This window comes from Ursus maritimus, unplaced genomic scaffold (assembly GCF_017311325.1).
Source record: "Ursus maritimus isolate PB19 unplaced genomic scaffold, ASM1731132v1 scaffold_5, whole genome shotgun sequence".
Taxonomy (NCBI): domain Eukaryota; kingdom Metazoa; phylum Chordata; class Mammalia; order Carnivora; family Ursidae; genus Ursus; species Ursus maritimus.
Window position 1 is genome coordinate 52,942,743 of NW_024426663.1, and position 15,563 is coordinate 52,958,305.

General features: G+C 42.2%; 1 protein-coding gene across 2 annotated transcripts; it reads right to left on the reverse strand.

Moving 5' to 3' along the window:
* Positions 1-4,717: 4,717 nt before the first annotated feature.
* Positions 4,718-13,008, reverse strand: PCDHB6 (protocadherin beta 6). Of its 2 annotated transcripts, XM_040622334.1 has the most exons (2): positions 12,482-13,008; positions 4,718-7,374 (listed from the first exon to the last, which is right to left on the reverse strand). In XM_040622334.1, exons 1-2 carry the CDS (start codon positions 12,905-12,907, stop codon positions 5,347-5,349), a joined length of 2,454 nt encoding a protein of 817 aa, XP_040478268.1. In that variant the 5' UTR covers positions 12,908-13,008; the 3' UTR covers positions 4,718-5,346. The 2 variants fall into 2 exon arrangements, with proteins under 2 accessions (XP_040478268.1, XP_008689701.1); XM_008691479.2 differs by lacking the exon at positions 12,482-13,008 and having other exon boundaries at positions 4,718-7,834.
* Between the last annotated feature and the right edge of the window lie 2,555 nt (positions 13,009-15,563).

The following is a 15,563-nucleotide window of genomic DNA, read 5'->3' on the forward strand; positions in this document are numbered from 1 at the left end:
TAGTCCAAGAGAGCTGGTTAATATTCACCCATTAGATCTCCATTCAGACCAACAAATGGGAGAAAGGGAAGGTTTTGTCTTCCTTTTTAAAGACTACTTCCATGAAATAGTCCATGGCACTTGTACTCCTATCTCAATGGCCATAACTTAGTCACAAGACCAATTCCAATCACAACAGAAGTTGGGAAATACAATCTATAATCCACATATCCACATGGGCAACTAAAAATGAGAGGTCTATTAGTAACAAATAAGGGAAGAACATATATTTGGGTGAAATGAGTAGTTTATGTCATACCCACTCAGACCACACCTATAGTTCCCACTGCCCACCAGGAGCAGATAGGGTCAACTAAATTGCCTGTTTGGATTGATTATTAGAGGAGCATATGATTGCATTGCTACATATTGGTGGTGTGATCTGTAGCCAAAAGAATTCTTATTCCACAGAACACTTAGCCCCAAAGCAATAAATGACTTCAATTGCTGGGACAAGATTCTCTTTGAACTAATAATGCTTCCCCAGTGTGCTACTGGCAACTGTCATCCATTTCTACTTCCTTTTATGATTTTTTAAAAAAAAACCTTGGGTCCAGAAATCATAAAACTCCATTTTAAGGACTCCTTTGAATTATTCTGGATGCAAATTAGGCTTTACCAGTGAAATGCCTTCAGATGAGCCTGAGAAGACAGGCAAAGGTCATCTACCCACTGTTGTTCCTGTTGACCAGCAAGGTCAGAGAGATGTGCATGCTTGCAGCCAAGCCAGCATTTCTGTGTCTAGCCATCAGTTTCAGAAAGAATTGGAGGCCATTGTGGCAGCAACACACTAAGTTTCTGGGCATTGTCACTAGTTTTGGAGGTGATGGTGGGAGAGGACATTGTGGGAGCAACAGTTTTGGCAGTAATAACGGCTTCCTGATTTCTGTACTGCAGCAATAGGAGAATGCCTTCAAAACTCGGAGTTCAGTGCTGGTTCTCTCAGTTTTGCTTGTCCAGTTCTTCTGATTTTGTAATTCCTTCTAGTAAGGATCTTTTTTTGGTTAGATATACATAGAGCGGCTTCTGGGTTTTTTTGTCCTGAAGTCTGAATAATTCACCTAAACTCAAAATTGTACATATTCACTCAAATTATAAGGAATAGGAGCTTCTCAATTAGAGTTTGTAAAGGAAAAGAAGTAAAGTATAAAATCATCAAGCAGTTAAAGCACTATTCCCTTAAGCTAACACATCTTAGTTGGTTTAAGAATATGGAAAAATAAAAAAATTACAGGTGTATTCCTGAGAAACCAAGGATGAAAATGTTTAATAAATTTAATATATATTTTTATATTTAAGATATATTTAAATGTAATATATATTTAAATGTAATATATATATAAAGTATATATATACATATGTGTATATATATATATATATATATATATATATATATATACTTTAAAACAGACCATCGTCTGAAAACAGTCATAGACACTTTCTTTCTCCCCTTATGTGTAACACAATAAGTTTAAAAATTTAATTATTTGGAGCACCTGGGTGACTCAGTTGGTTAAACGTCCAACTCTTGGTTTTGGCTCAGGTCATGATCTCATGGGTCATGAAAAGGAGCCCCCTCTTGCTCAGGCTCTGTGCTCCGTGGGTTGTCTACTTGAAGATTCTCTCCCTCTGCCCCTCCCACCTCTCTCTCTCTCTCTCAAATAAATAAATATATATATTTAAAAAATTTCAGGGGTGCCTGGGTGGCTCAATTGGTTAAGTCCCTGACTCTTGATTTTAGCTCAGCTCATAATCTCAGGGTCGTGGGATCTGAGTCCCAAGTAGGGCTCCAGCTCAGGCAAGGAGTCTTGGGATTCTCTCTCTCCTTTTCCCTCTCTCTCTGCCCCTCCCCCCTCTCTCTCCAAAATAAAATTTTTAAAAAACTTCATTGTTTGTGAATAAATAAGAAAAGTGCTCAACATCACATCATACAGTTTAAAAGATGATAGTTGGCTCACTAGGTGATAGTCTAATGATATTCTAAATGATAAATTGTTAGGTGAACAAAGCAAATATCAAATAGTGTAAATAGTACATGAGCATTTTATAAAAATAAATAATTTTGTTGTAGTTTTTAAGTTTATAAAGCCAGATGATAAAACACACTGAAATTCATTAATTTATTCAACTCTCATTCATCTATATTTACTGCAATTTGTATTTTCCTAAGCGTAATAGAAAAAGAGCCCACTTTATGAGGAGATTAAACTTTAGTGGGGAAAGATCATTTGTCTGGGTGGAGTGCCCAGTGACTGGAACATTGACTTCAAAGAAAAATAGACTCATATATCATCGGAATGATGGCAAAACTGAATCTTCAAATTGAAAAGATGTTAGGCAGAGCTTCTCATTTCTGAAATTGATGGTATAGATAATATGGATGACCCTCACATAGAAAATAATAAAAAATAATCAACAAGACTTTTAAAAAACATTAAAAATATTGAAGAGCCAAAAACAGTAGAAAACATAGTGAAAAGAAACCCCAGTTTTTGATGGAAGCCTGCAACGGAGGGGTAAACAATGTATCAGAACAATGAAACTTATTATTCCTTCAGGGCATTTAAAAATATCTGCCTTTGGGCTTGATTTGATGCTATTCATGAGATTAAATAAATATCAACCAAGGCTCAAGGCCAAACTAATTTGCAGCATGTCATACAAAGATCCTCCCCATTTTAAGGGACCCCCAGGGCTACACCCCATACACACACACATACACACACATATAAATGTTTATGCAATGTAAACATTAACAAATCTAAAGATTCTCTCTTTCCCCAACTCCTAGGAATTATATAGAAGCCCCCCTGATGTCAAGTACAGCAAAAGAAAAAGAAAAGATGTCTGGGAACCGGTAGCTACAGGTTGGTCCTCACGTGTGTTTATATTTTCAATATGCACACCTTGGGTTGTGAGAAACATCAAGCCTTAAACTTGGTTTGCAGTGGTTCCCTACTGATTGATAGCGTTTCAAGGGTCCTAGCTGAAACCAATGAAAATACATTATGAAGGATGAAACATACAACCGAGGCTTTGAGGGCATCCTACAAATAAATTTTCAAGGGCAATCAACCATATGAGTCACACAAAGAAACAAAGGTAACATGCATGCGAAGCATCAGCAACAATACAGCACAAATAGACCCATACAGACTTCAGCTATCAGAAGTATCAGATAGATTTAAAAAACAATCATGCTTCCCATACATAAGCAAATAAATGATGTGCTTGAACATTTGCATTAACAGACTGGAAAGGTACACTGACTTTTAAACCATAAAGGGTCTAGGGGCACCTGGGTGGCTCCATCGGGTAAGCTTCTGCCTTCAGCTTGGGTCATGATCCCCAGAGTCTTGGGATGGAGCACAGCGGCTTGCCTGGCTTCGGGCTCCCTGCTCAACAGGGAGCCTGCTTCTCCTTCTTCCTCTGCCACTCCCCCTGCTTGGGCTTTCACTCTCTCTCAAATAAATAAAATCTTAAAAAAAAATAAAAGGTCTAAACAATTATGGGGATTATCTTTTAAAAATACATCGTAAATACTATAAACATTGATAAGGTACTATATATAACAAAAAGCATAAAGTAAGGTGAGGAGAGGAGGCAGGATGTGTAAGAATGTTTCTTTGCTCATTTTCAGCAGGCAGTTAAGTGATGCCAATTCTTAATATGCATCATATTCTTTTTTTTATTGACCTTATAGGGATTATTTATCTAAGCTTTGCAAGATCTATAGTTTCATATAATTTTGTTTTTTATATTCAAGTAAAACATGATAGCTTTAATTATGAATCTAGCAATTTATTATAGATCCATTTTATGAAATGATTTTCATCTATTAACTTATTCTTATGTGCATCCATAGAAATATTTTAAGGATATTGACAATAATTATTTGAGTGGTGAAATAATTATGTTAATTTCCTATGTTTTCCAGTATGGGGTTTCCTCAAAAAGTTAAAAATAGAACTACCCTTGCATCCAGCAACTGCACTACTGGCATTTAACAAAAGGATACAAAACTATAGTTTTGAAGGAGTACATGCACCCCAATGTTTGTAGCATCATTACCAACAATAGCCAAACTACGGAAGGAGCCCAAATATCCATCGACTGATGAATGAATAAAGAAGATGCGGTACATACACACAATGGACTATTACTCATTCATCAAAAAGAATGAAATATTGCCCTTTGCAACAATCCAGATGGAGCTAGAGTATATTATTCTAAGTGAAATAAATCAGAGAAAGACAAATACCACATGATTTCACTCGTATGTGGAATTTAAGAAACAAAGCAGATGAACATATGAGAAGGGGGGAAAAAAGAGAGAAGGAAACAAACCATAAGAGATTTTTCATGATAGAGGAAAAACTGAGGGTTGATGGAGGGAGGTGGGTGGGGGATAGGTTAAATGGATGATGGGTATTAAGGGGGGCACTTGTTATGATGAGCACCGGGTATGTAAGTGATGAATCACTACATTCTACCCCTGAAACCAATATTATACTGTATGTTAACTATAATTTAAATAAAAATTTGAAAAAGAAAACAATTCCTTTGTTTTCTCTTCATATTGTGTTTGAATCATGTAACCCTATATCATATATATATATATATATATATACATTTTTTAAAGAATGAGAATCATTATTTACATACCCAAACCATTTATTATGAAAAAATAATCATCAGTCCACTAACACCTTTTCTACTTTTTCTATTTCACAGGGATTGAATTCTTTAAAATCTTATCAGAGAGTCTTGTTCAAAGATATCAATTTTGAAAGAAAATACTCAATTCAGGAAACATCCAGATAAAATACTAGTTCCTTTGAGAAAAGACAATACTGTTTTCAAAACAACACTACCAGAAATCCAACCATTTCCAAGGTAAGAAAAATTTTTGTATAAATGAGAAGTATTTTTAAAGTTGAAAGCCATCATTTACAAGACACTATGCTGATAATAATCAGAAAACACAATTCTCTTAGTCACAAGAAGCTATCGGTGAACAAGCTCAAACATCAGGCATCTGAAAACATTTCCCGACCCCCCAAAACTGAGAAACACCATTTCTCCACTATTGTATGAACATGCAAAATGTGACCTGGCTAAAAACAACAACAGCAAAAGCAACAAGCACCCAGAGATTCAGAATGTAAAATATTTAAACAAGCTGAAATAACTGTAAATATGACAATAATTATTAATGTATGAATAAGTAGCTCTTTATGTGAAAAAACGGGTTGCGAACTAATCATACATTAATGTTATCATTTATCTCCTCTTAAGGTGAGATGCCTAACTGAACCCAAAATGATTTCTAAAGTGAGAGTTCTCCTCCGTGCCCCTATCAGCCCCTTCACCCACGAAATTTGGGATAATGGGCTTGAGGAACTTGAACTCGCCGGTCCCTGAGCCTCCCCTCAGACACACCTCATACTGGTAGCTGTGGGACAGGGTCCCCGTGCCGCTGACGTCCACCAGGTGGCCCGCAAACGGGCCCTCGGGCACCGAGCAGCCGCCCCCCGACGCCGCCCGGCTCCGCCTGCACAGCCGCACCGCCACGAACACCAGCACCGACACCAGGAAGAGCGACGACACCGACGCCAAGGCGATGACCAAGTAGACGGTGAGCGGGTCGGCCCGGGCCTCGGCCGCCGCCACGTCCGGCAGCGGCAGGTAGGGCTGCGAGAAGCCGTCCACCAGCAGCACGTGCAGCGTGACGCTGGCCGACAGCGGCGGCTCGCCATTGTCCTTGACCAGCACCAGCAGCCTGTGCTTGACGGCGTCGCGCTCGCTCAGCAGCCGGGCGGTACGCACCTCGCCGTTGTGCGCCCACACGCCGAACAGCCCGGGCTCCGTGGCCTTGAGCAGCTGGTACGACAGCCAGGCGTTCTGGCCCGAGTCGCCGTCCACCGCCACCACCTTGGTCACCAGGTAGCCCGCCTCGGCCGCCCTGGGCACCAGCTCGGTGCAGGGCGCCGAGCCGTTCTGCAGCGGGTACAGCACGAAGGGCGCGTTGTCGTTGGCGTCCACCACCAGCACGCGCACCAGCGCCTGGCTGCTGAGCGCGGGCGAGCCGCGGTCGGCCGCGCGCACGCCGAACTCGAACGCCTGCAGCGCCTCGTAATCCAGCGCCCTGAGCGCGAACAGCTGCCCGTTGTCCGCGTTGATGGACACCAGCGAGGCCAGGGGCAGGTGCGGGTCGTGGGGCGGCAGCAGCAGCGAGTAGGTGACCTGCGCGTTGGCGCCCGCGTCTCTGTCGGTGGCGCTCACGCTGCCGATGTGCAGGGCGGGGCTGTTGTTCTCGCGGACCCGCAGGGTGTAGGAGCTTTGGCTGAAGGCGGGGGCGTTGTCGTTGACGTCGGACACCGTCACTGTTAAGTTGTGCTGGGTTTTTAGCCTGGGGGTGCCCAGGTCGGTGACGGTGATGGTGATGTTGTACTCAGCCTGGCTCTCTCTGTCGAGTGGTCTCTCTGTAACTAGGGTGTAGAAATTTTCTACACTAAGTTTCAGAAGGAAGGGAAGATGGTCTTGGATGGAACACATCATTTTGCCATTTTCCCCAGAGTCTGGATCTGAAATTCCAAAAATAGCGACCACCGTGTCGGGGGTATTTTCTGGAATATCACTAGTGAACACGGACATAGTCAGTTCGGGTGTGTTGTCGTTTACATCCATCACTTCTATGGCTATAGTGCATTTTCCTGATAGTCCCCCGCCATCTGAGGCCTCAATTTCCATACGATAATATTGAATTTCCTCATAATCCAACAGTTTTTTTAATCGAATTTCCCCTGTGACTGCGTTTATTTCAAAGGCCTGCATCACTTGATTTGAGGACTGGAAAAATGAGTAGGAGAGCTCTCCGTGGGTCCCAGCATCTAAATCTCTAGCAGTCACGGTGATGACATGGGAGCCTATGGGGCTGTTCTCTGGGATTTGCACCTTATAGAGCAGCTGAGCAAATTCAGGAGCATTATCATTTATGTCCAAGACTACAATGACAACCTGAGACGTTCCAGTCCTAGGCGGTGACCCACCATCCAGGGCCGTGAGCGTTAACCTGAGCTCTGACTGCTCCTCCCGGTCCAGCACTTTGTCCAGCACCAGCTCGGGGTATCTCCTGCCATCGCTGTGATTTCGAGTGAAAAGGTGGAAATGGGAGTTGGTGCTAATAGTGTAGTTCTGAACTGTGTTACTGCCCACGTCTAAATCTTGAGCTATTTTCAAAGGAAATGCAGTCCCTGGATGGCTGCTTTCTGAGATTTTCAGGAGGATTTCATTTTCCAGGAATTCTGGGGCATGGTCATTTATGTCTCGTAGCTGTAGTTCACCTTGAATAAACTGCACTGGGCTTTTTAGTAACAACTGGAAATGCAGTATACATGGATCTGTGTCACCGCACAACTCTTCCCGATCCAATTTTTCTTTTAGGAGCAAATTCCCACTCTTCTGCTCGAGCTGCAAATACTGTTGATTCCCTTTGGAAAGAATTCGAGCACCCCGCTCAGCCAGCTCCCCCAAGGCAAGCCCCAGATCTTTTGCGAGGTTGGCCACAAAGGAGCCGCTTTCCCTCTCTTCTAGAACCGAATACTTAATGGTCGTACTGCCCACTTCCCACAGTATTAACAGTATTAGGATAATAATGGCGGTCACTTGCCTTTTCCGCGGCGCTTTGGGTACCGGTGTCTCCATCGTTCCTCGGGGTCCAAAAGATGCAATATTTAATCACAAATTAATTGCTGCGCACCCAACTCTGCTATCTTGATTCAATGATCTTGAGTTAGTTCCTAACATTGACTGACATGGGGATAGCGGCCTCTCTGAAACCTACTATCCCTCAATAGTGAAAAACGTTTCCTTTTCAAGTAGCCAGAAACTGCTCAGCTGTTATGGAGACTGCAGAGAGTTTTTCACTTTCTTAGCTTGCAGCGCCACCAAGCGTCCTGCTTTACAACTTCAGTTTTTAGTTTTTTCGTGGTTTTTGTTGTTGCTGTTTTTCATTTCAAAGCATCATGCAACAGTTAAAACAAATAGAAAGCCTTTTGGGATATAAACTTCCCTCCACCCCATCGTGCAGTATTCTTCAGGTAGCTAACAACATTTGTGAGAGCAAAAGTAATACTTATCTATATCTATATGCATTTTCCTTAAAGGTACAAGTTCAGGACACAAAACTGCTCAAGACAAATTCATTTATTCATTTAACCAATATTTCTCTATGCAGGCATTTTTCTAACTTCTAATGGTAAATTAAACACAAAATTCTTGCTCTTGGGTGCTTGCATTCAATTACAAAAATAGTAATTTGCTGTGTTGTGTTAGAAGTTATGAATTTTAAAATCCGCTTTCTACTCCCAAATTGCAATGTGCCTGTACTCCTGAAAAAAAATTTAAAATGTGATTTCTTATCAGTCTCTGGGCTAGATACCTTTGGCAATTTTTTTCCTTCATAAATTCACTCTGTGTAATACTCAGTAAGACTAAGGGGAAATGGCCATTTGTTTTGTTAAAAATCAATGTAAGTTCAGAATTCAGACAATGTTTCTACTACAAACATGTAGAAGGCAAAAAAATTCAGTGGAGTCAAAGATATACTTTCTTGGGAGGGGTTTTGACCTGTCAATATTGGACAGTGGCCCATCCCAGTGTACATCCCCTGGGACTATGGAAATGAGTATTTTGAAAAACACCACAGCACCAACTAAAGTCAAGTGGTTGCAGTGACACGAGCAGGAAAAGTAGTTTCCCAGAAAGAAGAATGCTTTTCCAAGGAGGAGGAGATAAGTATCTAAGAACACAAAACAGTAAGTGTTCCCTATACTCATTGTACCAAATGGTAATCATCTATGACAATTCACTTATTTGGACACAAACCTCAGTGAAATATAATTTAGTTAAGGCTAGTTCCATTTTAATTAAGGATAAAAACAAAGTGTTCATTCAGCTATCAGTTTAGTATAAATTACCTGACTTTGATGGAGAGTTGAAAAGAGAAATTTTTCTTAAAATACTACAAATAAGACACAAGAAAATATGGCCTAAACTGTGAAAGTAAATGATTTTATGATCAATAAGATAAATGATACTTTCACAGCACTTTATTTATGACATTACCTAATAACCTGCCATTAATACATACTTAGTTCTTGGCAGATACCACACATGAGAAACTAGGAGGAAGAGTTTGAAAAATATAATTTGGATTTTATTAAATAATACATTTTAAGGAGCACCTGGGTGGCTCAGTCAGTGAAGTGACTGCCTTCAGACTATGTCCTAATCCCAGGGATCGAAACCTTTAGCCTGCTTCTCCCTCTCCCTCTGGTTGTTTCTCCCTTTCCCTGCCTCTCCCCCTGCTTGTGCTCTCTCTCCCTGTCAAATAAATAAATAAAATCTTTAAAAATATACATTTGAACTTTCAAATTGGTTGACAAAGACAAGGAGATAAAATATACTCTCAACATTTTATATTCCGTAATAGAGTTTAGGGTGTGTGGAGGGTGGTTTCTGTTTAGGAAGAAAGTAAAAGAATGATATTTAATTTCACTTATTGACAAAGGTACCACATTGTAGAGAGAATATTAGCATTTTTCTGTATTCCCTGAAATTAATTTTTAAAATTCACTGTTGGAATGTTAATAACATTCATCAAATATTTATTATGCATTTAGAATTGGCTTGGTATTATTAAAAATACTATCATATGCTTACGTGAAGCTTACAAACTGGAGTTTAATTTATTGACACTTTTGCAAAGTTTATATGCATAGAAACATGTATTAACTATTATGGTATATTGAAATACACATAAATATGAATGGCTATCTTAGCATTTAGCCATCTTTAGTGTTTATCACATTGTAGCCATTACTCCAAAATGAGACTTACACTGGCAGATTAAATAACATCAAACACTCACATTTTATTCTTTTTTTTTTTTAAAGTAGACTCTATGCCCAGTATGGGGCTTGAACTCACTACCAAGATCTACAGTCCCATTCTCTACCAACTGAGCCAGGCAGGCACCGCCAAACATTCACACTTTAAAATTTTCCCTACATGGTAATAGTGATGCTAATTGTCACCAATAGTTAGATATACAATCTTACCTAAGGTCTTTGTATTACAATTTTTCTAAAATGAATAGATGATTGAATTTCAAAAATTTTAAGCTATGCAAATAAAAATTTATTTTATTCAGATTGTCAAATAAAGTTGACAGTAATACAAATCTACTAAGTATGATATAGGGAAAACACTGTGTATACCCAGTATCTGACTTTTTTTTTCAACCTAAGTAGGTGTAGTAAAATAATTAAAAAACAGACTATCAATAACATGTAACTAAGTTAAAAGAGATTTTCAAACTTACTAAGTAGGGCTTAATACGATAATCCAATACTTAACTGAATAGGAAACTATCCCGAACGGTGGGGTTCTCCTCCATTTCCTTCCCAGTGCCCTGGGGAGGGAAGTTGGGAATAATGGGCTTGAGGAACTTGAACTCGCCGGTCCCTGAGCCTCCCCTCAGACACACCTCATACTGGTAGCTGTGGGACAGGGTCCCCGTGCCGCTGACGTCCACCAGGTGGCCCGCAAACGGGCCCTCGGGCACCGAGCAGCCGCCCCCCGACGCCGCCCGGCTCCGCCTGCACAGCCGCACCGCCACGAACACCAGCACCGACACCAGGAAGAGCGACGACACCGACGCCAAGGCGATGACCAAGTAGACGGTGAGCGGGTCGGCCCGGGCCTCGGCCGCCGCCACGTCCGGCAGCGGCAGGTAGGGCTGCGAGAAGCCGTCCACCAGCAGCACGTGCAGCGTGACGCTGGCCGACAGCGGCGGCTCGCCATTGTCCTTGACCAGCACCAGCAGCCTGTGCTTGACGGCGTCGCGCTCGCTCAGCAGCCGGGCGGTACGCACCTCGCCGTTGTGCGCCCACACGCCGAACAGCCCGGGCTCCGTGGCCTTGAGCAGCTGGTACGACAGCCAGGCGTTCTGGCCCGAGTCGCCGTCCACCGCCACCACCTTGGTCACCAGGTAGCCCGCCTCGGCCGCCCTGGGCACCAGCTCGGTGCAGGGCGCCGAGCCGTTCTGCAGCGGGTACAGCACGAAGGGCGCGTTGTCGTTGGCGTCCACCACCAGCACGCGCACCAGCGCCTGGCTGCTGAGCGCGGGCGAGCCGCGGTCGGCCGCGCGCACGCCGAACTCGAACGCCTGCAGCGCCTCGTAATCCAGCGCCCTGAGCGCGAACAGCTGCCCGTTGTCCGCGTTGATGGACACCAGCGAGGCCAGGGGCAGGTGCGGGTCGTGGGGCGGCAGCAGCAGCGAGTAGGTGACCTGGGCGTTGGCGCCCGCGTCTCTGTCGGTGGCGCTCACGCTGCCGATGTGCAGGGCGGGGCCGTTGTTCTCGAGGACCCACAGGGTGTAGGAGCTTTGGCTGAAGGCGGGGGCGTTGTCGTTGACGTCGGACACCGTCACGGTTAAGTTGTGCTGGGTTTTCAGCCTGGGGGTCCCAAGGTCGGTGACGGTGATGGTGATGTTGTACTCGGCCTGGCTCTCTCTATCTAGCGCTCCTTCAGTTACCAAGGTGTAGAAATTCTCTACTGATGGTCTTAGAAGAAAGGGCAGATTGTCATCTATAGAACAAAGAACCTGTTGATTTTGTCCAGAATCTGCATCTGACACAGTGAAAACCGCTACTATGATTTCTGGCAGGTTTTCGGGGATGGGACTGATGAGTGACGACATGGTCAATTGAGGAGCGTTGTCATTTACGTCCAGAACCTTGATGACTAAAGAGCATTTTCCTGATAGTCCCCCGCCATCTGTAGCCTCAATATCCACGTGATAAGATTGAATTTCCTCAAAATCCAAAGTCTTTCTCAGTCGAATTTCTCCTGTAATTGCGTTTATTTCGAAGGGTTGATTAATGTCATCTACCTGAAATAGGGCATAAGATACCTCCCCAAAGGATCCTGCATCTAAATCTCTGGCTGAGACAGTGATAATCAGAGAGCCCAGGGAACTGTTTTCAGGGATTTGTGCCTCATAGAGCTCCTGAGCAAACTCGGGAGCATTGTCATTGCTGTCCAAGACCAGGATCTTAATCTCCGTGGTCCCAGACCGGGGCGGAGACCCACCATCCAGCGCTGTGAGGGTAAGCCTAAGCTCGGGCTGCTCCTCGCGGTCCAAGGCTTTGTCCAGCACCAGCTCCGGGAACTTCCTGCCGTCGCTGCGATGGCGAGTGAGAACGTGGAAATGAGGATTGGAGCTGATTATGTAGGTCTGAAGACTGTTGCTACCAGCGTCTAAATCCTGTGCCATTTTCAAAGGAAATAGCTTTCCTGGTGTAGTAATTTCTGATATTTTAAGTAGCATTTCTCTGGCTGGGAACTCCGGGGCGTGGTCATTTATATCTCTGACTCGTAAAGCAGCCTGAAAAAACTGCAAGGGATTTTCCAGTAACACTTGGAAAGGTAGCACACATGGCTCAGTGGAGCCGCACAGCTCTTCCCGGTCCAGTTTCTCATTTAGCAGTAAATCATGGGTCTGGGGGTCAAGCTGCAAATGCTGTCTGTTCCCTTTGAAAACAACCCGGGCACCCCGCGCCGCCAGTTCTCCTCTCCCGAGTCCCAGGTCCTTTGTCAAATTGGCCACAAACGTGCCCCTTTCTGACTCCTCCAATACAGAATATTGAATCGATTCTGAACCGGCTTCCCACAAAAGCATCCATATAATGAGAATTGCCACTTGCCTTTTCTTGCGATGTACTTTTGTTCGCGCCATCTCCATTATGTCTGATCCCAGAGGAAAAAATCCTTTTCCAGTCCCCATCAGCACGTCCACCATCTACCCTCCGAAATGTCTTTGCTGCTGAATTTCGAATTCGTCTTATAACTTGTCTGGTGACGACTGCCTTCCTGAATACGTCTATCTTAGCTTTAGCTGTAAGTGTGCTCTGTTTTGGGGGCGGGGGCTGGCTTCTGAATAAAATGGAGTCCACCGAATCCGCGAGCTCTTATTCACTCTCTTAGCCTGCACTGCCACCACGCGTTCAAATTAATAACTTCAGGAGGTGTGTACAGGCAACACTATTTCCAAAATCTGAGCCTTATAAAGACTTTCAGGTAGACTCTATTTCTCAAATTGTAGTGTGTGAACCATATGCATAAATAATTATCCGGGAGTCTTGAGTTGTTTTTTTTTTTTCAAGGTTGACTCCTGGGGTTTCCTCCAGACCTTGAATGAAATTCTCTGGTGGTGCTAAAGGCTGAAATTCTGCACTTCAATCTCTCTAAGTGATTCTCATGCATACTAATGTTTAAGAATCACTCCCTCAGAAGCTTTTTATCTTGACGAAGTCCCACAAGTTCATTTTATCTTTTGTTCCTCTTGCTTTTGGAGATGTGTCATGAAAAAGATTGCTGTGGCTGATGTCGTAGAGGTTGCTGCCTATGTTCTCCTCTAGGATTTTGATGGATTCCTGTCTCACATCGAGGTCTTTCATCCATTTGGAGTTTATCTTTGTGTATGGTGTGAGAGAGTGGTCAAGTTTCATTCTTTTGCATATACTGTATGGTGACTAACATAATATAATAAATATTATAATAAAAAAAGAAAAAAAAAGGAAAAAAGAATCACGCCCTCAGGTAATGTAAACTTCCTACAATCAATTTTTATTCTTTGACAGTGAAATTTATCTCATGAGTAGTGTGATTTGTGAATCCAAGAAGTACACTATTTAATCGTCCCAACAAACAAGTCAATAAACTATACAAAATGTAAAAGTTGGTTAGCAACACCAATTATAAAACAAACAATTGTTTCTCTAAGTTATATGGCTCATAAAATGGCATGAACAACAGACCTAATTTATTTTATGGTTACACCTGCACAGTAAGGGGAACAATTAGGCTATTAGGAGGAAAATTGAGGCCAACACATACTTATGATAGGAGTACCAAATCAATTAAATTATTTAAAAGAGGAACTAGCAGGGCACCTCGGTGGTACAGTCAGCTAAACCTTGGACTTTTGGTTTCAGCTCATGTCATGATCTCAGAGTTGTGAGCTAGAGGCCCCAGATGGCTCTGAGCTCCCTGACAGTCTGCTTAAGACTCTTGCCCTCTCCCACTGCCCCTCCCTGCTGTGCTCTCTCAAATAAATAAATAAATCTTTAAAAGAGGAACTAGCAACAATCAGTCTGTCTTAAGTAGGCATTTTAGGATTTTATTTCATTTTGTATGGGAAGAATTGGTCATGATTTTATTAGGTTTGTTCATTTTATTATAACTTTTAAATCAAATTTCCCTCCTATATTAATTAATCAAGGCCCAAATATATTACCATATTGTAAGGACATAATGCAATGCAGAAAACAAAGATTCAAGAATCACCTCTACCATCCTCTCACAACAAGGATGACACTAGTTGCTATAAACACCAAATAAGGTAGTGAATTACATTTGAGTGGCTTCCACAGAATTCAATGATGGTTCATCATGGCTATACCCATTTCTATCTCACCAGTTTCTGTTCAGATAAATAGGAAAATATGTCTTTAAATATCCTCAAACTATATGAAATGGGTCAGTGCACATATAAGAACACAAAATGTGCCAAACCTAATCTCATTTCAGATTGATTTCAGATTTCTTGGGAGGTGAAATCAATTGAGTTCAACCAAATTTCACTTCAGGTAAGAGCCAGAATGATGGAAGATTAAAAATGAGAATCTTTTTCAAGATGTTTCAACTCTACGTAAAATAAGTAAAGCTAAGTAAATCTAAACTCTGAACAGATGAAATAATTTTGTAGTTAAGAAGCATCTCTATCTACCCAGAAGGATAAAAAATAAGATCACTGTGACCAGTCTCCATGGTTCACTTGATAAATGTTACTGAGAATAGACTTCCTTGAGAGTATGAATGACAAAATAAACTGATGAAGTAAAACCAGCAATCATAAACATATGAGATGGGTTTAGTTTCTTTTTTGAAACAAAGTTATTTCCAATTCAATCCTAAGTGTTTCCTTCCTTCGTTGGGCATTCCAGTTCCAGCTTGACGCCCTCCCAGGTGTCTGTGTAGTCCTTCGTGCACTCTCTTTGCCTGTGGTGCCACCAGCCATCTTCACATACAGCTTACTGACTTATTTTTCACTTTAAAGCAAATTTTACTAGCAGGACAGTATCTGTGAAACTCAACTGAAACATTGAAGTGTCTTTGAGAATGTTGCTTGTTATGACGGAGAGGAAGAGGATAATATCTTAATGTATCATCCAAGGCTATCAGCTGGTATGTGAAGACACTGCCTTTTTATGGAAATGGATTACTTCAGATTCTTTCAGAAGAATGCTTCTCTGTGTTATTCTCTTTTGCTTTCCTTTGCTAGAGTAGAACTGAATTGACATTTATAAACTTGTCTCACAAGTAATAACTCACTAACGTTTGTGCGAAAAGTTCAACACATACAAAGCAAACAGCATAACTTCCATGTACACATC